A 27,630-nucleotide genomic window follows, 5' to 3' on the forward strand; every position below is an offset into this window, starting at 1 on the left:
AGTTCATGGGAGAAATTCTATATGAGCATCCTACCAGGCGGTACAGCAATGGCTCTTATTAGGCTTGATACATATTCGATTTCTTCAAGAAAGCAGGAACAGTAATCTTGATGATTATAGCATTCTTGATGATGATATATGAAAGGAAAGTGGGGTTACTCTTTGTTTTGGGTGGTCTGGTCTGATATAAGAACAGGAGGGTAATAGCCTTTATTTTCCTATCAAACTTAAATTCTTTTTAAACTGTTATATTACACATTCTTTACTCGCTTGTAAAAGCATATAGAGGCTGAGTGGATAGGAAACTTAAAAGCACACATTCTGCAGAATGTGTGAAACATTCTTATCAAAGTGTGAAATACTGGCTAATATTTTACAGACATTTGCTTACTTTATGATATCATATCATCTTTATATTAAAATATATATTCTCATTTTGCTTAGTACAGATATACTCTTATCAACTTTTAAATGACATGCAAAGGCTTGAACTGCATAAGTTAAACAGGAAACTTAAAAGTTTGTGGGTAAGAGCAAAACGAAACCACAGGCGTTCTAAAGACATGAATTTGCTAATATTTTGCAGAAATGTGTGAAAATATTATGGACAGTTATGGACATAAGATAGACTTTGGTAATATAATTAAAATATATATTTTTATCTGTCACGTACAATTATCTCTAGGCAAATTTCTATTTTATATCTGTCTCCAGGCAAACCTTGTACAAAAGTATACTGTAAGATACTGTAATATGATTGGTTGTTCCACGAAGGGGTGCCTCCCATGCACAGACAATAAAACCGGGCAGGATCTAATAATAAATTGTAATCTTGCTACATGATACTCGTGTTAGTGTCTTGCTGATTACCCGATCGATCGTAGGACTCCTCGCACCCAGAGCAAAGATAGCAAAACAGAATAGGAACTTACAGGTGATTACAGGTAACCACAGGTGACCTCTCACCCTACAATATATATTTATATATGTGCGCTAAAATCAACTAATTATGTGATGAGTTGCATCAGCACTACGTGGGGATGGTAATCCTGATGGTAAATCAAGGGTTAACAGTTCATGTTAATGATCACCAGTCCTGGAAACACTGCTATCAGAGATCCAAAAAGCTATGATCTCCACCACCACACCTGGTTTCCTTTGCATATGCAGTATTATGCTATGTCGTTTTTTCTCTCTCCCTTTATTACATATGCCTTGTGAACATCTGAATGTTTGGTGGAGTGGCCGCACTGGTCTGATCTCTGACAGTTTCTGATTTCAGCACAATCACTCTAGACACAGTGACTGTGTGGTGGTGGAGATCATCGCTTTTTGGATCTCTGATAGCAGTGTTTCCAGGACTGGTGATCATTAACCACTTAAGCCCCAAGCCTGTTTTTCAGATTCGGTGTTTACGAGACTAAAACATTTTTTTTTGGTATAAAATTACTTAAAACCCCCAAACATTATATATTTTTTTTTTTTTGAGGTTTCATTGCCGTTTATTGTTGATCAGTCCAGCCTTTAGGTTATGTTAGATTTTGTTGAATGCTGCAATGTCCACGCTCTGCACATAGTCTTCAAACTTGGTGATCTCCTCCTCCAGGAGATCGGTGCCCACTTTGTCATCTTCCACCGCGCACTGTATCTGCAGCTTCTTGATGCCGTAGCCCACAGGAACCAGCTTGGAGGAGCCCCAGAGCAGACCGTCCATCTGAACAGTGCGAACGCATTCCTCCAACTTCGCCATGTCCGTCTCATCATCCCATGGTTTCACGTCCAGCAGGATGGAGGACTTGGCGATGAGTCCCGGCTTCTTGGATTTCTTCTCTGCATACTGCTTTAGTCTCTCTTCTCTGATTCTCTCAGCTTCTGCATCTTCCTCATCATCGCTGCCGAACAAGTCAATATCATCGTCGTCATCCTCTTCCTCTTTCTTGAGTTCAGGAGCCGGTCTGGGAGGTTAAGCTCTGTTGGGTTCTGGGACTGGCAAGTTGCACACAGCCGGATATCTTATTTCCACATTTCTGAGGTAGCATTTTTCTCCAGCACACCGATCCGGCTTTCCAGCTTGGAGATGGCGAGCTGCAGATCCTTCACCACTTTATGTAAATGCTGGTTCTCGTGTTCTAGATTGGCGACCCGGTCCTGGAGGTCACCGCTGTCTCCATTGCTGTTGGGGGCTGCGGCTGTGCTTCCGGCGAGCGATTTCTGGATATTCTCCCTGGCTCTGGCAATGTCCCTGAGGATTGTGCTTGCTCCGTCCTCCTGCTGTGTCTGGATGTGAGCGTTGGTTCCGGCATTGCTCAGGTCTTCATAATACTGTCTCTCGGCGTCGTCATACTTGTATTTGTCAAACCAGATCTTCTCTGTGCTCAAGCAAGAAGCTGCCATTTTTCCCGGAGACACGGCTGTATCACGAGAGAGAGCGGGAGGGAAGGATTTTTTTTTCTAACACCCTAGAGAATAAAATGGCAGTCATTGCAATACTTTTTGTCACACCGTATTTGCGCAGCGGTCTTACAAGCGCACTTTTTTTGGAAAAAAAATCACTTTTTTAAATTAAAAAATAAGACAACAATAAATTTGGCCCAATTTTTTTACATATTGTGAAAGATAATGTTACGCCGAGTAAAATGATACCCAACATGTCACACTTAAAAATTGCGCCCGCTCGTGGCATGGCGTCAAACTTTTACCCTTAAAAATCTCGATAGGCGACGTTTAAAAAATTCTATACGTTGCATTTTTTGAGCTACAGAGTAGGTCTAGGGCTAGAATTATTGCTCTCGCTCTAACGATCGCGACGATACCTCACTTGTGTGGTTTGAACACCGTTTTCATATGCCGGCGCTACTCGCGTATGCGTTCGCTTCTGCACGCGAGCTCGTCGGGACGGGGCGCTTTAAAAAAAAATGGTTTTTGTTTTCTTATTTATTTTTATTGATTTTAGAATTTTTTACACTGAAATAAAAAATAAAAAAAATGTATCACTTTTATTCCTATTACAAGGAATGTAAACATCCCTTGTAATAGAAAAAAGCATGACAGGTCCTCTTAAATATGAGATCTGACGTCAAAAAGACCTCAGATCTCATATTTAGACTTAAATGCAAAAAAAAATAAAAAAAAAAATGGAAATTTTGTCATTTAAAAAAATGACAACAAAAAAATTGTCTCTTTAAGACGCTGGGCGGGACTGACGTTTTGACGTCACTTCCGCCCAGCAAAGCTATGAGGACGGGTGGGGGCCATCTTCCCCTCACTCGAGTCCTCACTGATCAGGCAGCAGCACCCGATCGCCTCCGCCGCTACCGACGGCTCCCGTAAGCGGCGGAGGGCGCGGTAGAGCGGCGGGAGGGGGGGCCCTCTTCCGCCACCGATAACGCCGATCTCGCGGCGTATCTGCCACGGAGACCACCGTTATCATTTACACGCCCGCCCACTGAAGAGATGGATATCTCGGTTGTGGCAGCAGCTGCTGCCGTTACCGAGATATTCATCTTTAAAAACAGGACGTATATATACAGTGGGCGGGCGTTAACCGGTTAAGTTCGCTATTTGGGGAGTGGGAAAGACCATGGGAAGGATGTCACCAAACACAATGTTTAAGCCGAGCAAGAAGGAAGATGAGGAGGCCTTCAAAATGGCCATATTGAAACAAGACAATTGGTATCAGGAATGATCTCATGAAATTTACAATTTCATATGATCAAAGAGCAATAGTTAGAGTTCCTCTGTAAATAGGAAAATCACTGGTATAGTCTTTCAAAGGTATCTTAAACGAGTGAGAGATGTTTTGCAGATGTTATGTGACCACAAGTTTATATGAAGATAGCACTGTCTGAGGTGCATACAGCTAGGTGTATGCTTAGCTGTATGCAAAATGTACAAACACCTGGCAACTTTAGGCCACACATCCTGGGCTAAAAGAGATGACATTTGCTATAGCAAGAATTGTGGTAGATGTGTTTATGTTATTAGCTATTGTTTGCGTCACAAATGTGACATGCTTTTTCTGTACTTTGTACTCGGTTTAACCTTGTATGTATCGGGGTAGATTTGGTAAACTCATTAATTGATTGGGCAATTGGGTGTTGGGAGGGTGTTAAGCTAAGGGGAGGTTTTGGGAGGTACAGGGAAATGTTGTGGTTTAAGGTTATACATTGTCTACGATGTCAAAACACAATCATTTTGAACCCATCACTGTGTATTGGTCCTTTGTGATTGTCCGGCTAGCCGAAGGTTCACACACAGAACAAATCAGGGGTGCACCCGGGCGAAGGACCCTTACAATACCTTCTAGCCAGCGGATTCTGTGTTTTAGCTGTATATCTGCTGATCGCTCCCCTTCTTTTCTGTATTGGTTCATACAGACAAGGTCAGTTACTTTTAACTTTCCCTTTCTCCCAGTACATTGCTACCTAGTACAAATATTTTTATTTTTATGATGCTTGGATACAATTTATTTATTCATATAGATTCTCTTATGTGATTCGGGGTCTTTCCTGCTCCCCTCCTAAAAGAGCTAAAAGAGAAAAGAAAAAAGAACCAATCGTGTAAAATTAGGCGGGTGTAGCTCTGAGCATGATAAGGAGGTCTCAGATGAACTACCTTCCCTCTTCCATCTGCTCCCTAATATTGTAGGTATATATTTTCACACAACTGGGTGCAAATTATGGAAATCATATCTTAGTTGAACTTTGGGTGACCCCACATGTCCATCTTTGTTGATAGGTACTAGCCAGCTGTAGGGGACTGCGTCATCATGCATGCCACCTGAAGCGCTTAACCATCTGCGCACACAGAGGTATGTTCCTGCGTTCTTGCCGCCCTCTGTGCCTTTGTCCTCCAGTTGCTGTGTCATGCGATTTTAGAGACTTTTCGCTTAAAGCCGTTCTTTCTGTCCCAATTTTTCAGGTTACATGCTCTAGTGGAGGTCCAGGTTCCTTGGTTTAATCCTTTGTGTGAGCCCGGACGCCTCGGCTTTTTAATCGGCAACTTATTATCATATATTTTTCCCACGTGAGAATACGCATAAATACATAAAACGGTCAGTATTTGCTATTCATGTGACAATATTATATATCCTTACCTTTCCCCCCATATGTATGGTCATGTTGCATTCTGTGCATAGAGAGCAATAGGTTGTTAAACTTTATACCGTGTATGCATTTTTACGATCATTTATTTTATTTTTATTTTTTTTCTGTTCTTTCTTGTCTGTATTTTGTTCTTTATATATAGATCTTGCTGTCAACGTACACCGCAATCCCTCACCCCTGAAGAAGAGGTCCTATTAAGATGCCTCGAAACGTTAAAACGTTGGGTTGTCTGTCTTGACCCTATAGACAGAACTGGGCTCTGCATCATCTTTTTTGTCTGTTTATGTGTTGTCAGTGTTCTCAACATAAAAATTGTTTGCCTCCCACTTTGTGCTGTCCCCTCCTGTTATGCCCTTTGATCTCTTGGATGCGTTCCAATGTGTAGTGTAGCCTTTACTACCAATAATGTAACATTTTCCATATATATATATATAATATATATATATATATATTTTTTCTTTTTGTCAATAAAACCAATTTATATTTTTTGAATACCTTGTGACTTGTCTCGTCACTTAATTAACCAAGTCCTCACAATTTAAAGTCCCACTGAGGAAACACACCCCTATTTTCTAGGGATGTGGTAGGACTTAGGTGTACATACTTGCAACATTGGACACCTTCACCATTTCTTTGGTTCCAGGGTAGCAAATACCCATCTCCTCTTTTTAGGTGTTCATCCTTGCAAGTTTACCCTATATATATATATATATATATATATATATATATACATATACTTTTTGTAAGGCCATACTTTGAACGCATCCAGGATGACCAACTATGAGGGCAATAATTGGGTCAGCGCAATGTCGGGTGCATATCAGAATTTCAGTCAGAAAGAACAAAAAGACACAGAACTTTTTTCTATATTCTTCTCATTACGCAAATTATTAGAAAAGAAATCCCTTAATCATTGGTATATTTATTCTTTTGAGCATTATTTAAAGAATAAGATTAATCCGTATGAACTCAGAATCCAAATTTTTCCTACAATGGAGAATATCGATCCATGTTTCAAAGAGGCATGGGAAGCTAATCTCCAAAAATGTTCTGCAGGGATGATGTCCCTCCTTATAGAAGAATACCAGAGAACTATTCAAAAGATAGATAAAGAACTAGAACCTCTGTTCGCACAGTTGAAATCCCATAGCAATCATGACTTTTTCAAAAAACTGGACGAGGAGCTTAATGAACATCTCAAACAATTTAATAACGATATTTTGATAAGAAAACAGAAGAAACTCCTCAGAGATCAAGGAGAATTCTCAGAACAAAAAGCCTACAATTGGAAAAACCAGCAGGGTAGGATGAACCCACAGGTGCTCTCAGATGCCTCCTTTGCCTCCTCCGTCCCCCCTAGGAGATGGATAAGGCCGAAGAGATCCTGGAAGAGCAAAAGAAAATCAAATGATCCCAATGGTTCTATTGAGAACCCCAATAAAAAACATATTTTGGATTCTCGTAATCCAGTTTCTACTCGAATCGCACAAGGGAACTCTACCCAACATGCTACCCAGGACGAAATGTCCTCTAACCAGGATGTGAATTCCTTTTTTCCTAGACTAATGTCAACTGATGGCAAAATACCCACCACTACTGAGGTGCATGAAGCAGGCCCCAGCCAAGGAAACCCCAACACGGAAGCATCGTGAAATCAGGATGGGGTAAGCACCCTTTTCTGACAATGTTCAGATTACTACTGATCTCAATGTAATTAATGTATCCTTGTACATATTATCTGGTTCTGAATATGCAGTGCTTGCTAGAGGTCTGAGCTTCTGTCCGAACCAGGATTTCAACAAATTTGACATAATCAAATATGTACAACTTTTTGCACGTAAACTAATTCTAAAACAAATGTATTCCAAAAAAAAACCCTTGCAACCAAATTTTGAATCACTTGAATTAAAAGCACTTGATGCTCTAGTTAGTTTGTTGGAAGAAAATGAGACGCCTGATCTGATCGATCAAGTAGACCTCGGCCAACTACTGGGTCGCTTTGATCAGTCGGAGTTACCGCCACCACCTACTTATAAGAAGAAATCTGACAAATTTCCTGCACTCAATAATAACTCCAACGTTCTAGCCTTTGTAAGACTAGACGGCGGAGATATATGTAAATTAAGAGGATTCGATCGTGGTAATGACAACTTGCTGGAATCTGAAAGGCAGGCCCCCGAAAGCACTAAGCGAAAATTCCCAAATCACGATAAAACCCTCAGACAAGGGGGGAAATATCGTGATTATGGACAACAATTTCTATACTGGGATGTGTGAGAAGATTCTATCAAACAAGGATTGGGATAAAAACATCTATGTAAGCAAAATATCTGCTTTTAACCACTTAAGACCCGGACCTTTAGGCAGGTAAAGGACCTGGCCAGTTTTTGCGATTCGGCACTGCGTCGATTTAACTGACAATTGTGCGGTCGTACGACGTGGCTCCCAAAAAAAATTGGTGTCTTTTTTTCCCACAAATAGAGCTTTCTTTTGGTGGTATTTGATCACCTCTGCGGTTTTAATTTTTTGCGCTATAAACAAAAATAGAGCGACAATTTTGAAAAAAATTCAATTTTTTTTACTTTTTGCTATAATAAATATCCCCCAAAAACATATAAAAACATTTTTTTCCTCAGTTAAGGCCGATACATATTCTTCTACCTATTTTTGGTAAAAAAAAAAAAATCGCAATAAGCGTTTATCAATTGGTTTGCGCAAAATTTATAGCGTTTACAAAATAGGGGATAGTTTTATTGCATTTTTATAGAAAAACATTTTTTTTACTACTAATGGCGGCGATCAGTGTTTTTTTTCGTAACTGCGACATTATGGCGGACACTTCGGACAATTTTGACACATTTTTTGGACCATTAACCACTGACAATTGCAGTTTGGGAGTTAACCACAAGGGGGCGTTGAAAAGGTTAAGTGTGACCTCATCTGTGTTTCTAACTGTAGGGGGGTGTGGCTGTAGGTGTGACGTCATTGATTGTGGTTCCCTATATAAGGGAACACACGATCGATGACGGCGCCACAGTGAAGAACGGGGAAGCTGTGTTTACACACAGCTTTCCCCATTCTTCAGCTCCGGGGACCGATCGCGGGACTCCAGCGGCGATCGGGTCACGGAGCTTCGGACCGGGTCGCGGGCGCGCGCCCGCGACCCACGGCTGGGCACGTAAAGAGGACGTACCTGTACGTGCTTGTGCCCAGCCGTGCCATTCTGCCGACGTATATGTGCAGGAGGCAGTCCTCAAGTGGTTAACCAACAATTTTATGATTTAGTGGATCAGGCTTAAACACTAAACACCTTAACCAAGTTCTATTCCTCACAGTAAGGGCCTTAGCTGCATTAGTCGCATTTTGTCTCATGACATTCGATTCGACCAGAAAACCAATGACTTTCTCTTGAAGGCATTGGATTTCATCCTACATCACAATCACTTTATGTTTAACGGCTCCCACTACCTCCAGGTGCAGGGTGTTGCGATGGGGACCTTGTGTGTCCCATCGTACGCCAACCTGTACCTGGGGGAGTGGGAGACCATGATTAGGCAGTCTTTTGACCTTGCCCCGTTCATGCAACATGTAAAAATCTGGTATTGTTACATCGATGACGTACTGCTAGTGAAGGAGGGCCCCTCTGAACAACTTGAGGACTTCCTCACACACTTAAATCATAATGACTTTAATTTAAAGTTCACTATGAATTGGAATGAGTCGTCCATAAACTTCCTTGACATCACCGTTCATAAAGATGAAAAAGGATGTCTGAGCAGCAGCCTGTACAGGAAGCAAACTGCTGGCAATAACATTCTTCATGCCAGCAGTTTCCATCCAAAGGACCTTATATCTTCCATTCCTTACAGTCAGTATCTCAGGATACGAAGAAACTGTACGGATGATAAGATATTTAAACAGGAAGCAGACCTGCTGCGCGAAAGATTGTCGAGACAGGATTATTCCCAATGTACCTTAAAAAAGGCATACAAGAGAGCAATTAAAAGAACTCGAAACGATCTACTGTTTAACCCAGCATCTAAAAAGTTGAAAAAGAACTCCATATCAATCATTACAAAATTTTCTAACCAACATGCAGCTATCAAACAAATTACCAAAAGGTACTGGCATCTTCTTACTATGGATCCAGCTATTGGCCCATATGTAACGAAGGACCCCTCCTTCACTTTCAAGAGGGCACGGTCCCTTCGGGATCATTTGGTTTCCAGTGAATTCAAAAACTTGGGAAAAGGCTTTTCTTGCAATTACCCAGGCACTTTTACCTGTGGTGGTTGCAAATACTGTAGATTCATGAACGAGTCTCGAAATTGGGTGTTACCCAATGGAGAAAAGTACCTCCCTAAACATTACGCAAATTGTCAAACCACGGCAGTAGTCTGCCCCTCTGCGAATGTTCGTGTTTCTACATTGGTAAAACAATTCAACGGTTTTGGCAAAATGCATATAGACATCTTTTATGTATGAAGGCTTGTAACTCCGACCACCCATTGGGGGCATGTGACCAACTTTCATAATGGGATGCCACCAAAAATCTCTTTTATTATTCTGGACAGAGTACATACTAACCCTAGAGGAGGTGATACCAATACAATGTTGCTACAGTTGGAACAGAGGTGGATATTCCATCTAAATGCCACTCGACCCTCAGGCCTTAATGGATGCATATTCTATAGGCCTTTTTTGGAAGGGTTTGCTTCTGGGGTTCTGAATGGGAACCCCCTTAGTTACATCTCCCTTGTGATTTTTATTTTTTCTCAAACATTATCTCATGCCAATATATTTTCCATGTTGGAATATTCTATTTCTTTTCTCTACATTTATCCCTCTCCTCCCTCCCTCTATTATAGAGTGGTTGAGGAGAAAGGAATATACGTGAAATTTGCCAAGGAATGTTTCCCATTTGTTTTACCTCTTACCTCTTATAGAGGTACGTTTTAGTTTCATACAATGTATGGTAATCAGTCTCCAAGCACAAAAATCTTGGAGAATACTGCTACTAGTAGCTCTCACTTTATGCCAAAGGGTTAACAACATGGATGTATATGTAATGATCTATGGCAGGGATATGCAATTAGCGGACCTCCAGCTGTTGCAGAACTACAAGTCCCATGAGGCATAGCAAGACTCTGACAGCCACAAGCATGACACCCAAAGGCAGAGGCATGATGGGAATTGTAGTTTTGCAACATCTGGAGGTCCGCTAATTGCATATCCCTGATCTATGGGGAGGATAGTTCTACAGCCATCAAATTTGGTGATATTATGTAACGGATATACTAGATGTTGCCCGGCTTTGTAACCCCTTTTGTATCTTTCTGTATATTTCTTTGCACCATTTTTGTGCAGGGACGAACCACTGGGTTCAGATCCGCTTTTTTGCATTATACCGCTGGAGGCCGCTGTCACTCGGTGCAGGTAAGACCCTGGCGTGTTTGTACGTGCTGGTTCCTGTTTATGGATGGAGGTGGCGATTGCCATGCTATGTATGGCCGTGCCCCTCTAGTCTTCTCTGTGTCGCGGGTTTTTGACACGCGGCGTCATTTCCCGGCGCAGCATGTGACATCACAGAGGTGCGACGGCTCTTTTTGAGCTTGTCGCATTCGTTATCTCGGTGGCCTTTCAGCGTCTGGGGGGGGAATAGCGCGCCATTACACATGGGGGGGCGTTTTTTTTTTTTATGCAGCTGTATGACGTAAGTCCCCTCCCACACATGAGCTGGTTCCCACTCACACCTGGTCTGCATACAATTAATTACTCCACAGCCCTATATAAAGCAAGGTACTTTTTACTTAAAAGCTATCTGACGCTGCAGTCGGGGTACGCCTGTGACTATCGGTCGGCGGGTAAGTTTTCTCGTACTTTTAAAGGAGCTTCAATAATGGGATTGGTGGATTTTTATTATTCACCATACAGGAGGGCTACACATTTATTTGGTTCTCTTTTCTGTATTCACAGTCTTATGCCAGCAATCCCCTCCTAGATATACCTTCTAGTCAGCGGATTCTGTGCTTCAGCTGTATATCAGCTGATCGCTCCCCTTCTTTTCTGTATTGGTTCATACAGACAAGGTCAGTTACTTTTAACTTTCCCTTTCTCCCAGTACATTGCTACCTAGTACAAATATTTTTATTTTTCTGATGCTTGGATACCATTTATTTATTCATATAGATTCTCTTATGTGATTCGGGGTCTTTCCTGCTCCCCTCCTAAAAGAGCTAAAAGAGAAAAGAAAAAAGAACCAATCGTGTAAAATTAGGCAGGTGTAGCTCGGAGCACGATAATGAGGTCTCAGATGAACTACCTTCCCTCTTCCATCTGCTCCCTAATATTGTAGGTATATATTTTCACACAACTGGGTGCAAATTATGGAAATCATATCTTAGTTGAACTTTGAGTGACCCCACATGTCCATCTTTGTTGATAGGTACTAGCCAGCTGTAGGGGACTGCGTCATCATGCATGCCACCTGATGCGCTTAACCATCTGCGCACACAGAGGTATGTTCCTGCGTTCTTGCCGCCCTCTGTGCCTTTGTCCTCCAGTTGCTGTGTCATGCGATTTTAGCGACTTTTTGCTTAAAGCGGTTCTTTCTGTCCCAATTTTTCAGGTTACATGCTCTAGTGGAGGTCCAGGTTCCTTGGTTTAATCCTTTGTGTGAGCCCGGACGCCTCTGCTTTTTAATCGGCAACTTATTATCGTATATTTTTCCCACTTGAGAATACGCATAAATACATAAAACGATCAGTATTTGCTATTCATGTGACAATATTATATATCCTTACCTTTCCCCCCATATGTATGGTCATGTTGCATTCTGTGCATAGAGAGCAATAGGTTGTTAAACTTTATACCGTGTATGCATTTTTACGATCATTTTTTTTCTTTTTTTCTGTTCTTTCTTGTCTGTATTTTGTTCTTTATATATAGATCTTGCTGTCAATGTACACCGCAATCCCTCACCCCTGAAGAAGAGGTCCTATTAAGACGCCTCGAAACGTTAAAACGTTGGGTTATCTGTCTTCACCTTATAGACAGAACTGGGCTCTGCATCATCTTTTTTGTCTGTGTTGTCAGCATTCTCAACATAAGAATTGTTTGCCTCCCACTTTGTGCTGTCCCCTCCTGTTATGCCCTTTGATCTCTTGGATGCGTTCCAATGTGTAGTGTAGCCTTTACTACCAATAATGTAAAATTTTATTAATATATATATATATATATTTTTTTTGTCAATAAAACCAATTTATATTTTTTGAATACCTTGTGACTTGTCTCGTCACTTAATTAACCAAGTCCTCCCAATTTAAAGTCCCACTGAGGAAACACACTCCTCGGAGTGTATACATATAGTCTATTTTTTAGGGATGTGGTAGGACTTAGGTGTACATACTTGCAACATTGGACACTTTCACCATTTTATTGGTATGTTTCTGACTGATACTTTGCAACATTTTAATATGGGACGCTCCGATAATCGGTCGACTCCTAGTAGGTATATCACCTTATTCATCTGCCTTGGCAACACAAGCAGCTAATCCTTGCAGTGGGGAGGAGAACCACTGCACAAAGGTTTTTTGTTTTGCCCTTTGTTTCAGCTTTAGATATACAGGGTTGATGTTTAGCAGGCCCGGGTTGTACTCACTGTGTATAGGCCATCGCAGGAGGATGAGGAGTCACATGATGATGAAGAAAAGGGAGACTGTGGTTCTGCCTTTACCAAGAGATCTAAAGAGACAGAAATCAGATAATGACATGTCAATACTCCCATCATTGTAGTCACATATTTGTATGTCAGCTGGAAACATTCTCATCCCTATCTTCTGTCCTGACGCAAATATGTTCAAGTTGAAAAAGTTATATAAGCACAGGAAGCTGATAAAAAGATAGATTTCAAGATTTATACTAATTGTATATTTAAAATTCCATTCAACTGTATTCCCATAATGTAGATGAAGAGAAACTATGGGGGGTTATTTATGAAAGGCAAATCCACTTTGCACTACAAGTACAAACTACAAGTGCAAAGGGCACTTGAAATTGCATTGAAAGTGCACTTGGAAGTGCAGTCGCTGTAAATCTGAGGGGTAGATCTGACATGAGGGGAAGCTCTGCTAGTTTCTCCAATCACGTGCAAGCTAAAATGCTGTTTTTTATTTTCCATGCCTGAAGCTTATACTTGTATCAATAGATTAACTAAATATGTGCCTGTTTTAATTAGCAAACTAGGGGTGGGGTTAGAGAACCCCTCTCATGAATATAAAACATGGGAGCTGGATATCATTCAACCCAGAAGACTAAGGACATCTTGTGGCTGAAAAGAGGTACTGAAGGAGGGTAACAAAAAAGGAAGTAAATATTGCAGTGAGTCTCTTCATATTCTTTTTATTTAAATGGGGACCTGAAAAATAGGCCAGAGTTTGACTGTAAGGGCCCTTTCACACGGAGCGGATCAGTAATGATCCGCTCCGTGTGTCCGCAAAGCTCAGTGGGGATACTCCGTAAAATCCCCGCTGAGCTGGCAGCTGACAGGGCGGTCCCCGCACACTGTGCAGGGAACACCCTGTGTTTCCTCCGCTCTCCCCTATGGGGGATCGGACGAACACGGACTGTATGTCCGTGTTCATCCGATCCGATCCGGCAGACGGAAGAAAAATAGGATTTCTTCCGTCCGCAAATGTGGATCTTTGCGGAGGCGGACAAATTACGGGTGTCAGCGGATGTTCATCCGCTGACACCCGTAATCACATAGGGACCCATGTATGCCCCGTTTTCATCCGCAAACCGACGGATGAAAATGCGGACATACGGTCCGTACGTGTGAAAGGGCCCTAAAACAAAAGCAGTACAATGGGGAGTGATGGCTGCAGAACAAAGTTACATAAACCTCAGACTTTTAAATCTCTCTACAGATATTCATCAAGAGATACGACGGCGGATCTCCTGATCCGCCGTCGTATCTGTGAGAGCCAACGGTCGGATCTGTGAGATCCCACGGTCGGAGCTATGCGACTGATTCATAAGAATCAGTTCCGCATAGATCTCCCTTAGATCCGACTGGTGTAAGTGACTTACACCAGTCGAATCTTGGGCTGTAATCTCCCGCCGGCCGCTAGGTGTCGTCGCTTTTTTTTTTTTACACGTCGCATATGCAAATGAGGAGAACCGCCGATTCACGTCCGTACGCCCGCCCGTCGCTCTTTTTCAACGTCGTTTGCGTTCGGCTTTTTCCGGCGGATATCTACCCCTGCTAATATGAGGGGTAGCTAATGTTAAGTATGGCCGCCGACATTCCCGCGCCGAGTTTTAAATTTGTTACGCCGTTTGCGTAAGTACGTCGGGAATACGGATGGCCGTAAGTAACCTAGCCGCCGAAAACAATGACGTCCTAGCGACGTCATTTGGAGCATGCGCACTGGGCTTTTTCGCCGGCGGCGCATGCGCAGTTAAATCGGCGCGGGAACGCGCCTGATTTAAATTGTACACCCCCCTAGCCGCGGAATTTGCATTCCGCCGGGGGGAGTTAGGATCCGACGGTGCAATTTGCGAGGTAAGTGCTTTATGAATCATGCACTAGCCTCGCTAAATTGCACCGGCGGATCGTAAAACAGGTAGATATGGCGGATCTAAAGATCCGCTGATCTACATGAATCTGGCCCATTGTATTTTACATGTACGCCTGTGAGCATCTCTTTCACAAAGGGGTTGATTTACTAAAATTTATGAAAGGAAAATCCACTTTGCACTACAAGTACAAACTACAAGTGCAAAGGGCACTTGAAATTGCACTGAAAGTGCACTTGGAAGTGCAGTCGCTGTAAATCTGAGGGGTAGATCGGAAATGAGGGGAAGCTCTACGGATTTTATCCAATCATGTGCAAGCTAAAATGCTGTTTTTTATTTTCCCCCTTTAAAAGTCCCCCTCGGATCTACAGCGACTGCACTTCCAAGTGTACTTTCAGTGAACTTGGGCTTTCACACTGGAGCAGTGCGCTAGCAGGACGGTAAAAAAAGTCCTGCTAGCAGCATCTTTGGAGCGGCGAAAGAGCGGTGTGTTTACCCCTCCTGCCTACTGAAATCAATGGGCACCGCGGCTATACCGCCGGAGAAGCGCCTCTGCAGGGGCGCTTTGAAGTGGTTTTAACCGTTTTCCGTCCGGTAGTGTGGGGTTAAAAGCGCCCTGCTAGCTGCCGAATACCCCCGCAAATTACGACAGTAAAGCGCCGCTAAAAAATAGTGACGCTTTACCGCCGACACCCCCACCACCCCAGTGTGAAAGGGGCCTAAGTGGAGTCTAAATAGTATTACATAACTAATCTCACCTGACAAGTTCACACTGTGGTTCTCATCCAGAGAGGAGGACACAGAACATGACTCCACATCCATCTGGCTGTCATACTGCAGAGACAGAAGATGTGATATAGACAAGAAAAACAGAAAAACGGCTTTCAGAATATGATAGAGCTACTACATACCAAGAAGGAATTAAACCCGGACTGAAACAGCTCCCCATAGTCATCCGACACATCTCCATAACTGTATAGGCCTGTGTCTGTGGGAAAAAAATTATTTACATATTATACAATAATCAGTTTATCACATATTTCACAATATGGGTAAAAAAAATGCATCTTCTGCCACCTGTAGGTGATTTCTTGAATTGTACCTTACCAAATTTCCATCTGCAGAGTGACGTTAACGGCTTCCAGCTCTTAGGTCGTACCTGTAGCTACAGGACGACATCAATGTACTCCCTCCCAGCAAAGTAAGCCTGCGCTGTAGCTGTCTTTTGGCTATAGCGCAGTCAAAAAAAGGTCTTCTCGAAGCAGAGAGCAGTGACTGTCAATCACTGCTCCAAAAATCTGCTTGGATCACCAGGCTGGAGAGGGGTGAGCACAGCTGGCTTCAGCTCTCAGCTGCGAGCCAAAACCCGGAGCCAGCTGTCAATTACACAGCTGGGTGGATACCGACAATATGGTCCAGAGCCTGGGGCCACTCTGTGATGTCAGCTGACAGTGCTCTCGGCTGATTTTGGGTTACAGGAAATAAGCTTTGGCCAAACTTCTCTTTTAAAGTGATTGTAAAGTCTCATTTGTTATTAAAAAATAAATAAAAACAACATATTATACTTACCTCCTCTGTTGCAGTGGATTTGCACAAAGTAGCCCGGATCCCCCTCTTCTCTGGTCCCTCTTCGGCTCTCCTGACCCCTCCCCTCCTGTCTAGTGCCCCCACCCGAGCTGAGCTGCCGTTCAGCCCTGCCCCCTCTCTTTACTGATTGGCTAACTGACTTTGATTGACAACTACAGGAGCCAATGGCGCCGCTGCTGCGTCTCAGCCAATCAGGAGGGAGACCCCCCCCCCCAAGGGACTTGTGGACATTGCTGGATAGAGATGGGTCTCAGGTAAGTATTAGGGGGTGCTGGGGCAGCTGCTACACACAGAAGACGTTTTATCTTAATGCATAGAATGCATTAAGATAAAAAATACCTTCTGCATTAACAACCCCTTTAATGTGTTGGAAGGAAGAACAGTCAGACACCTTCCATAAGGCAGACAATCATTCTCTAAATATCGGCCTCCAGGACAGGTTTGCACGTCGGCAGTTGCTGTAAATTGTCTGAAGCCGTTCTTTGGACTGTATTAAAGGTGAGGCCTGTCATTGAACTACGGCAATGACAGTTTTTATGGTCTTGGAACTTTTTCGATAACTGGCTTCCTGGACAGGATATCCTTTTCTGTCATCATGTAAATAGATAAAAGCATTTAGAATTATGCTGACCACTAATACTCACCGCACAAATACTAACCTGCTGATCAGCACACACAATTATGTTTATACAGCAGTTATTATGCAAAGGAACCTGCCAAACTATAATGGGGGGGAGTGCAGAGAAAACCAACAAGTCCTCCACAGTGGTGAGGAGGAAGTAATCATGTCATAAATCTAAAAACAACACAGGCTTAGTTCCTCATTCCTCATACAGCAAACACATGGCCTGACTTAACAAGCCACCGAAGGATGTAAAGAAAACTGATCTGAACAAAAAAAAACTGAGGCTGCCATCGCTCACCCCTCCTCTTGAAAATGCTGCTTCCCTGGCAGCCAAACTGATTCCTTCGGTACAATACTTTAAAGGGTCAATAAAGGAAAAAAAAAAATTCTTTAAAATAACAAACATGTCATACATAGAGTGGCCCCGATCCACGTCTTCTGGGGTCCCTCGGCAACTGTCTCTGGTCCTCCCCGCAAGAACTCATCACAATCATGCGAGAGAGCGCGCATGGTGATGAGTCCTTGCGGGCGTGCTCCTGTGATACAGCGAGCGGCGATAGCCGCTCACTGTACCACTTAGCCCCGCCCCTCGGCGCGCCGCATCACTGGATGTGATTGACAGCAGCGCCAGCCAATGGCTGCGCTGCTATCAATCCATCCGCTCTAGGCAATCAGCAGCCAGGCTGAGCGGCCAAGAGGATCCCGGGACCGAGCGTGGGACTTTCGAGGGGTCAGGTAAGTAAAACGGGGGCTCGGGGGGGGGGGGGGGGGGGCGGCATCATCAGATCATCATAGATTGCATTAAGGTAACAAAAAAAATTCCTTTACAACTCGGTGGTCCAGAACAATTATTATGGCTCTCGCTCTAAAAGTTCACAGCGATACCTGTGTGGTGCAAACACCATTTACATATGGGTGCGCGACTTACGTATGCGTTCGCTTCTGCAAGGGAGCACGGAAGGATGGGGGCACTTTCATTTTTTTTTTTTTTACTTATTTTATTTTTTACCTCGTTCCTTTTTTTTTTTTTTGGATCACTTTTATTCTCCTATAACAAGGAATGTAAACATCCCTTGTAATATAAATAAGGACGACTGGCCCTCTTTATTGAGAGATCTGGGGGCAAAATACCCCAAATCTTTACCCTTTAAAAGCAAACATTTTGATCTTTTGCTTTAAAAAAAAAAAAAAAAACATCCACCCTGGACTGGAAGTGACATCATGATGTTACTGCAGTCCTCCAAGGCTAGAGGCAATAAAAGCAGATCTACTCTTTAATTGTCTCTGCGGCGGCACCGTTGGATCGTTTCTCAGGTGAGCCGGAAGATACAGTAAGCCAGAGAGACACCGGCAAGCATCCCCCCCCCCCCCCCCCCCCCCCAATGCTTCATAAAGCATTTCAGTATCTCATGAGCCGCAAAGGAACGTTTTTAAGGGGGAAAAGAAAGAAAACAATACCAGGGTTATGGCTTTTGGCTTCAGCCATAATCCCAGTAAACCAATGTTTCTCAACTCCAGTCCTCAAGTACCCCAACGGGTCATGTTTTCAGGATTTCCCACAGATGAAACGGTTGTGGTAATTAAATGGAGAGCCTGAAAACATGACCTGCTGGAGGGTACTTGAGCAATGGAGTTGAGAAACCTTGCAGTAGTGTGTGTGTGTGTGTATATATATATATATATATACACACACACGTATTGTGGTCAGCAAGCAGTTAATGACTCGAAGGAATGATACAAGATATTCAGCACAGCAGCCAGACAAATTGTATTTTTAAGAGATCAAAAAATGCAGAAATGAAGAGAAAGTATGGATGACCGCACTCACTGAAAAAACTCTTTCAATATAAAACTGTATCAAAACAGGTAAAGACATCATAAGATACACAGCAGAGGTGTGAAGTAACCTGTTAACGCATTTCGCACTGTTAGTGCTTACTCCCAACAATAGCAGTCCCCATATGTCTAATGAGTAGAGATGAGATTAGGCGTCCTCAAAACTACTCCACCTGAACTAAAAGCTGGGCATAGATGGTGCGATTTCCTTGGTTGCAGGGAAGGAAATCACTCAATTCCTCCATCAACACTACAGAGCTATTTATTCTCCATCGGGGGGGGGGGGGGGGGGAGGTTGACACCATGATGTTACTGCAGTTCTGCAAGGCTAGAGGCAATAAAAGCAGATCTACTCTTTAATTGTCTCTGTGACCAGCCGGCGGCACCGTCGGATCGTTTCTCAGGTGAGCGGGAAGGTACATGATGAAAGAAGCCGAACGTCGGTGCGGCTCTATACGGCGCCTGCGCACCGACGTTAGGCTTCTTTCGGCAACTCGTGATGCGCAGTATGCGACGGTCGGAAGCCTGTCAATCAGATAGGAACACCCAGTCCTGCAGACGACATACTCGGAAGCGGCGGTGAAAGTCGGTATGTACGAAAAAAAAAAAAAAAAAAAACAGCCGATTGTCATTAGGACAACTCGGCTGAATGTAATGTTAAAAATAAATTTTTTGGGTGAACCTCCACTTTAGGGTGAGATGTTAGATTTTCATGGGAAATAAATAAAAAAAATGTTTTACTGTCCAAAGTTAAAACAACAAGGGCAGAAGATTTAATAGATGGAAATATGAAAAAATGACTGAAGGATTGCTTTAATGAATAAGCTTACGTACCCCAATCCTCGTTGGTCAGCAGGTTATCCGCGCAGAACTTGGTGTCCAGGTCGTTGAGCAGGAGCTCGGTAGCCATTGTGAGAGTCTCTGGTGAACTCTGACCTCTGTCACCTGTAATAGGGAACAGCAGAATGAGGAGTAGAAGGATATGAAGGGCACAGTAGAGGAATGGGGGGGGGGACTAATGGAAACTCATAAGACAAAAATAAAAGCTGACACAGTTGATCCTCTGCAAGAAGATAATGTCTGCTTCCCATGTTGATCCTCAGGCTTCAAAACTAGCTGGGACTAAAAGGGTGTTGCCGTGGTGACGGTGCACTTTATGAGCTCATTTAGGTCAGCTGTGGTGCAGTATACGCTGTACGGCTGCAGACGTGCATGGCTGCCATTACCTCCTAATCACACCACCATGCGGTTTGTTGCAACACAATTGAAAAAAAAATCCTGCCTGCCGTAAAAATCAAAGTGCGTGTAAAGCCATTAATGTTTTTTACCTTCATGCATTCTATGCATGAAGGTAAAAAACCTTCTATGCTGCCGCCCCCTCCCCTCTTTTTCTTACCGATCCAGCGATGTGCATGCAAGCAGCCGCTGTCTTCCTCCTCGTTGGACAGACTGATAGCAGTAGGAGCCATTGGCTCCCGCTGCTGTCAATCAAAAGCTGTGATGCAGGTGGGGGCGGGGCCGAGTCCTGCTGGCTGTGTCAATGGATGCAGCAGCGGGACTTGGGAGCGCGCTCGCAGGGGGGCACCTGATGAGGAAGAGGGGCTTGGAGCACCGGCGGGGGAGCCCAGAAGAGGATCGGGGCTGCTCTGTGCAAAAAACTTTTACAGAGAGTAGGTAAATATAACATGTTTACAACCCCTTTAATGGGCTGCCAGGAACGCACACTATATAATGTGAACATGCCCTTCAGGCCTGCTCATAGCACTTGTGTTTCCCACACCACACAGAAACGCGTTGCACTGGTAAGATGCACACTGGTGTTATTAAAGGGGTTGTAAAGGTTTGTTTTTTTATTTTCTAAATAGGTTCCTTTTTAAGCTAGTGCATTGTTGGTTCACTTACCTTTTCCTTTGATTTCCCTTCTAAATGATTATTGTTTTCTTTGTCTGAATTTCTCACTTCCTGTTCCTCCTCAGTAAGCTTCCCCCATCATCCGAGCCCTTCTGGCTGGGAGTTAGTCAGCGTGCTCGCCCCCGTATGTAGAAGAATATGTATCGACCTAAACTGAGGAAGAATTTTATTTTTTACTTTTAATTGTGATATTTACCGTATTTATCGGCGTATACCGCGCACTTTTTTGCCCTGAAAATCAGGGCAAAATCGTGGGTGCGCGGTATACGCCGATACCCGCTTTCCCGCACCGAGTTTGAATACTGCACCGACATATACCGAGCGCAGTACACTCGGGTATAGTCGGGCAGTCTCAGCTCCTTCCGCGCTCACGTCCTGGACGTCAGCGCGAGAGTTGCCGAGCCTGCCCGACAATACACGAGTGTACTGCGCTCTGTATATGTCGGCGCAGTATTCAAACTCGGCGCGGGAAACGAGCGGGGAAGACGCGAGGACGCCGCAGGACGCCGGACCCGACGAAGAGGACACCCGAAGCCGCAGATGAACGCCGGACCCGACGAAGAGGACGTCCAAAGCCGCAGACGGACGCCGGACCCGACGAGGCCGCCGCGCAAGACACCAAAACTGTAAGTACAAAAAAAAATACGGTATTAAATCAAAAAGTTAAAAAAATATATAATAATTTCTTCAAAATTGTCGCTCTTCTTTTGTTTATAGCGCAAGAAATAAAAATCGCAGAGGTGATCAAATACTACCAATAGAAAGCTCTATTTGTGGGGGGAAAAAGATTTCGTTTTGGTACAGTTTTGCATGACCGCGCAATTGTCATTCAAAGTGCGACAGCGCTGAAAACTAAAAATTGGTCTGGGCAGGAAGGAGGGGTGAAAATGCCCGGTATTGAAGTGGTTAAAAGTCAGCAGATATACTTTTTGTAGCTGCTGACTTTTAATAAACACAGAAATTGGCGAAACTCCTCTTTAACCGACAATTGCGCGATCGTGTGACAAAAAATACGCGAGCACGCTGACTAACCCCCAGCCAGAAGGGCTCGGATGATGGGGGCAAGCTTACCGAGGGGGAACAGGAAGTGAGAAATTCAGACAAAGAAAAAAAAATCATTTAGAAGGGAAATGGAAGGAAAAGGTAAGTGAACCAACAATGCACTAGCTTAAAGGAACCTATTTAGAAAATAAAAAACCTTTACAACTCCTTTAATAATTAATCGCACCCCAAATGCGTCTAGCAAACCGCGCACATTTGCAGCCTGCACAACGCATGGTATTGTAGTGTTGTGTGGTTTTGTTTAAAAAAAAAAAAAACGCATCTGCCGCCCTTTTTGGCAGTGCATTGAAATGAAGGGAGTGTTATGGTCAGAACCGGCCCCGAGGGTTCATTCATGTCATGCACCGTATAATGCACTGTGATGCACGGCGCTCTCTACTTTGAGGTGTCACAAAATGACACTTTATTCAGTTCAATGCATCGCAGGACGTTCTGACGCCGCTGGCAGTGCGTTGCTAAAAACGTAGAGAGGACGCATTTTTATGCAACGCATACGCGGGGATCATTTGCCCGCGTATGCGTTGCACAGGAGGCGATCCAAACGTTATTTTTGTATGACAGCCAATGTGACAGTCGGATGTGTAAATACCGTGCACTGTTGCGGCGTGGCGTAGCACGACAGGGTATAATTTTGGCAGCAGTATGTGTAGAGCCATGAGCAGACAGATGATGTCATCAGTCACAGCCAGGTAAGAGGTGATGACATCACAGAGCTGGTGCTTGTCAGGGAACACATGGGGCCACTCTAGAATCTCCATGACAACACTCAGGAGCTGCCCCTGCGCAGTGACCACACCAGGCCGGAAGCCCCTGAGGGCAGGATGCTCCCCGCTCCCAGTGCTGGGGTCACCTGAGTGACGTCACTCCGCACATACAGCGGCGACGTCAACCGGAACACAAAGGGAGGGTATTGGGAGATGGGGGAAGGTAGGGGGTAAGCAAGCGCGTTTAATCACCGGAGAAGAAGAGCCGGGTCCTCCAGTGCCAGGAAGAGACTGCAGGCTCCGTCCTAGGTGTGACAACACTGTCCGAATCCCTCAACCAATCAGAAACAACTCCCTCAACGTCTCCGCCAATGGCGGGCGGGAATTGATGTCCCGCCCCCTATTTCCGGATGCTAATATGTGAGAGGAGGGAGTTGTAAGGGTCTCCTCCAATGAGCGGCGCCTGCGAGCTTGCTTGGCAGGGGATTTCACCAATCAGCTGCGGTCAAGGGATTTTCTCAATAGTAGGCGTGTAATTGGCCAGTAAGGGAGAGTCATCTTTCAACGATTGAACCACAATGCTTTGCGACTGGCGCATGCGCATTGTTCCGCCGGCGGATAATTGTGGGAATTGTAGTTCATTCTTTTTTTGTCTGTGACTAATAAAGCTCGGATGTAATTGAATTCAGATGTGTCTGTGTTACCCATAGCAACACGGCACCCATGTGTTCGTTTTATAAGGACATATGCAAAGATCTGTAGCTTAGGCGGGTGGATTGGCTTCCTAGCTGGCCATGTATGTTTCATATTACCCAATGTGATACCAATAAAGCACCTTTGTTTTCTAAAGCTGCCCATACACTATACAATCTGATTGTACAATGTTCCCTAGATCTATCATCCACAGCCTAGTGCAAGTGCCTGCCTGATGTCATACAAACTGAATGGAATGTCTGCGTCTGATCCTATGTTACATATCCACTTCAGCTCCGGAAGATTTACCCCCCTTCATGATCAGGCCATTTTTTTGCAATACGGCAGGTGCCCCGCATCGCTGGACGGTGGGACAGGTGTGTGTCTGTTTATTAACAACTTCCCATCCCGCCCATTTACATATGACGTCCACAGGAGGGATCTCCCATCCTGGCTGGACGTCATACAACGGCCTGGGCTTCCTGGCCATCTATTGGGGCGCGCGCGCCCGCTGCACTGCTCAGGACCTGGTGCGCGTGCCCGGCGGTCGCGATTTTCTGCCGGGCACCCGCAATTGTCCGTGATCACAGCAGGACCTTGGATCTATGTAAACACACAGATCCACGTCCTGTCAGAGGAGACCGATGTGTGTTTCCAGTACAGAGGAACACAGATCGGTCAATCGGTCTCCTCCTCTTGCAAATCCCCGCCCCCCACAGTTAGAATCACTCCCTAGGGAACATATTTAACCCCTTGATCGCCCCCTAGTGTTAACCCCTTCCCTGCCAGTCACATTTACACAGTAATCAATGCAGTTTTATAGAACTGATCGCTGTATAAATGTGAATGGTCCCAAAACTGCCAATGTCACGGTCACTATAAAAATCACAGATCGCCGCCACTACTAGTAAAAAAAAATCAATAAAAATGCCATAAATCTATCCCCTATTTTGTAGACGCTATAGCTTTTGCGCAAACCAATCAATATACGCTTTTTTTTTTTTTTTTTTCTTCACAGGAGGACCACTTGACGTTGCACCCGTCTGCACGTTTTTGTGAACACTCTTTATGTGTGTGCACATTTTTTCTGCGTGTGCACATTTTTTCTGCACCGGGTGGAGTTTTTGGGTGTGTTCACACGCCATAGGCTTTTAAAAAAAAAAAAATCTTTCTCGCACAGATTATACTGACTATACCGCAAATTCAACTACCTGATGGCTCTGTCACATCCATACATCCCAACTTTTTGAGATGGGAATGAGGGATACCTATCAGCAAAAGTATGCAGGCATAGGACACACCCCTTGCCACGCCCCCATTAAAGGAGAATTGTACAAAAAAAACAAGATCGGTTAAACTCACAAGTGCTTTTTTTACCACTACTATTCCTTTATTTTGGGGTTTTGGAATTTACAAATGCAGCAATTTAGAAATCAGATGAAAGGTTTAGCGCTGGAAAACAGTTTTTGATAGATAAAAAGTGCATTTTATATACATCTATAGAGATCGGACCAAAATGAGGAGAATGAGGGACAGAGGGACATTGCTCCAAATCAGGGACAGTCCCTCGAAATCAGGGACAGTTGGGAGCTATGGTTACGTCTGATCCCCTGATCATAAACCAGACATTTAAAGGGTTTGTAAAGGAAATTATTTTTTTATCTTAATAGCTTCCTTTACCTTAATGCAGTGCTGTTTTCATGTCCTCATTGTTCGTTTTTGCTCTCAAGTTGCTGTAATTCTTCTCTGATCTCCACACTTCCTGGTTGTCTGTTTCCTGATAACCACAGTACTGAGAGCTTTCTCTCTGTGGTCACTAATCAAGGAGGTGTGATTACTGTGTGTCTAAAATCCCTCAGCACCAATCAGTTTCGTTTTCCAAACCATCACTGCCCTGTATTGGCTCTGTGGCTCTGTACAGCAGAGAAGCAGGAAACAACATGCAAAAATGAAACTAGAAACTGCAGGTACATTATATGATTGGTTTTTATCTATTTTTAATAATTTTTTAAAAGGAATCAGTTAACTATGATGTCTCTATGCCCTGTAAACAGTCATTTCAGCAAAAAAAATTTTTTCCTTTAAGTCCTTTTACGAAAGCCTTTATTCGGCCCCGCCCACCTCGGCCGAACTCAAGTCGGTGGGGTTCTTTGAGTCCATCCAGGTCCCTGAACTGGAGGACTCTCATGCCTTGGACAAACCTCTGACGATTGAAGAAATCCCTGAGGCCATATATTCTCTCCCCCCCCCCTAATAAAAATCCAGGGTTGGACGGTTTTTTGCTGACTTTTAATAAGGACACTTACCTGTCCAGGGTGCCCGCGATGACGGCAGCCAAAGCCGAGCAATCGCTCAGGTCTCGGGCGGCCTCGCCGCCATCCTCGATGAGGGAGTCAGGAAGTGAAGCGTTGCGACTTCACCACCCGATTCCCTACTGCGCATGCGCGAGCCACACAGCGATATGTGAATGGGCGATGTCTCAGAAGACACCGCTCCCCCTTTTCCCAGGAGAAGAAAAAAGAAGTTGGACCGCGGATTAGGAAGTGGCAGATTATGACGATCTGCCTAGCAACGGGCACTTCTGGTATGTAAAAAAATATATATATATTTTTTTTGCAGCATTTTTTATTGTTTTTTTTTTTTTTTTTTCAGCGTAGAGCTCCGCTTTTAGGCATTAGGCCTTTATTATCATTGATTCATTTTAGGTAAGCCCCCTGCAATACATGGTTATAAATGTTGCTGTACTACATACATTGCAATATGTTTTGCACTTGCCTAGATGTAACCCTTATTGGGGTTAGATTCTCATTTTGGTCATTTGAACGGTATTGGAGCCTGTTGTTGTTTTTTTAATGTGTCATTGTGTCTTTTATATGATCATAAATAAAGATTAAAAAAAAAAATGCGATGAAAAGGCGCACCTCGCCATCTGTCAAATGCTCTCTTCAGAGACCAAATTAAGTGTGAACGTTTGTACTTGTGACTGTTTTCATTGAGAAATAAAGTGAAGTTCAAAAATGTTAGAGTTGCCCCAGAACAGGAGATGAGGGTAAATCTTCCAATGGGTAGACCTGTTTAACTTCCTGTTCCGTATCTAACCTCTTGTTCTGCACAAACTTACCAGCTGTTGCGAGACTGGGCCAAAATCAAATGTCCTTTAGCCATTTTCTCTTCTGGTCGAGAAGTATTAAAGATAAAGAAAGGTGAAGATAAAGAACATAGAGCGAATAGGGAAAATACTCCAATATAGATTGGCCACTAGATGGAGCTGAAGATCATAGAAAATACAAACATCATATAATGAGTTGGTAAAATACTTCATTATGGCCATTAGATGGAGCCGAAGAGCCATAATAAATACACCCGAGTAAAATTAGATACAATGGGCCAGATTCACAAAGGTTAGCGGATCTTTAGATCCGTGTAACCTATGTGAATTAAGATCCGCCCTCGCAAGTTTGTGAGGAAAGTGTCAAATTCACAAAACACTTACCTCCAAACTTGCGACGGCGGATCCTAACTCCCCCAGCGGAATTCAAATTCCGCGGCTAGGGGAGTGTCATATTTAAATCAGGCGCGCTCCCGCGCCGATTTAAATACGCATGCGTCGTCCGGGGAATTTCCCGGCGTGCATTGCTCCCACTGACGTCAATAGGACGTCAGTGGTTGCGACGTGAGCGGGACTTGCGACGCGCGTGTTCGTGAATCGGCGTACGCAAACGACGTAGGGAATTTCAAAATCGACGCGGGAACGACGGCCATACTTAACAATACTTACCCCTGCTTTTAGCATGGGTAAGTATACGACGGGTACCGCGCTACGGAAACGACGTAAGAACACCGCGTCGGGTCCGCGTACGGTCGTGAATTTCGCGTATCTCGCTGATTTACATATTATTCAGTGTAAATCAGCGGGAACGCCCCCGGCGCCATTTTTAAATCAAAAAAAAGATCCGACAGTGTAACACAGTGTGACACTGTCGGATCTCAGCCCTATCTATGCGTATCTGATTCTATGAATCAGGCGCATAGATAGGACTAGAAAAAATCCGAGATACGATGGTGTATCTGAGATACACCGTCGTATCTCTTTTGTGAATCTGGCCCAATGTAACAATTCTAGAGAACGGTGGAGGGAAGTAGCAAACACATTTATCAAGATTGCTACTTTAGGATACCTCCAGTGCTCCAGAACTGTTACACGGTATCTTTTTTTTACTAAATTGTATTTATTTCCTATGATCCTTGGCTCCATTTAGCCCCCATTCACACCTAGGCGTTTTGTCGCCTGTAGTGAGACGCCGCAGCAGCCCCGAGACGCTGGAGGGATGAAAACACATTGCCCTCTATGGAGATGGTTCACATCTCCACACCGAACGCCGTATGCCTGCCGCCTGAAAAAAAATCCCGGACCTTTTTTTCAGGCGGCTTTCGGCGTTCGGCATAGGAGATGTGAACCATGAGGCTGCATTCACAATCGCGGCGTTTTTTCGCCGCAAATCGCGGTACAAAACGCCGCAATTTGTCG

General features: G+C 44.0%; 3 protein-coding genes across 4 annotated transcripts in view; 1 reads left to right on the forward strand and 2 right to left on the reverse strand.

Moving 5' to 3' along the window:
- ATF6B (activating transcription factor 6 beta) overlaps nucleotides 1-22,755 on the reverse strand; it is a 76,625-nt gene extending 53,870 nt beyond the window's left edge. For both annotated transcript variants that reach the window (XM_040323057.1, XM_040323056.1), the window contains exons 1-5: nucleotides 22,662-22,755; nucleotides 19,567-19,677; nucleotides 15,596-15,672; nucleotides 15,443-15,518; nucleotides 12,766-12,848 (exon numbers count right to left, since the gene is read on the reverse strand). In XM_040323057.1, the coding sequence (XP_040178991.1) occupies nucleotides 12,766-12,848; nucleotides 15,443-15,518; nucleotides 15,596-15,672; nucleotides 19,567-19,642 (312 nt within the window). In that variant the 5' untranslated portion in view covers nucleotides 19,643-19,677; nucleotides 22,662-22,755. The remainder of the gene's footprint in view (nucleotides 1-12,765; nucleotides 12,849-15,442; nucleotides 15,519-15,595; nucleotides 15,673-19,566; nucleotides 19,678-22,661) is intronic.
- Nucleotides 1,474-2,434, reverse strand: LOC120913242 (elongation factor 1-delta-like). The gene is given in 2 exon segments (XM_040323059.1): nucleotides 1,474-1,955; nucleotides 1,988-2,434. Coding segments are annotated over 2 exon segments (828 nt in total). The 5' UTR covers nucleotides 2,395-2,434; the 3' UTR covers nucleotides 1,474-1,534.
- LOC120913241 lies at nucleotides 5,693-12,323 on the forward strand. The gene is made up of 2 exons (XM_040323058.1): nucleotides 5,693-6,769; nucleotides 12,054-12,323. The coding sequence occupies exon 1, from the start codon at nucleotides 5,876-5,878 to the stop codon at nucleotides 6,755-6,757; it is 882 nt and encodes a 293-aa protein (XP_040178992.1). The 5' UTR covers nucleotides 5,693-5,875; the 3' UTR covers nucleotides 6,758-6,769; nucleotides 12,054-12,323.
- Nucleotides 22,756-27,630: the final 4,875 nt, after the last annotated feature.

The sequence above is a fragment of the Rana temporaria genome, chromosome 9 (assembly GCF_905171775.1).
Source record: "Rana temporaria chromosome 9, aRanTem1.1, whole genome shotgun sequence".
NCBI classification, from domain to species: domain Eukaryota; kingdom Metazoa; phylum Chordata; class Amphibia; order Anura; family Ranidae; genus Rana; species Rana temporaria.

Coding starts and splice junctions, on each gene's coding strand:
- LOC120913241 (XM_040323058.1), top strand. CDS start 5,876: ATGACCAACTATGAGGGCAATAATTGGGTCAGCGCAATGTCGGGTGCA.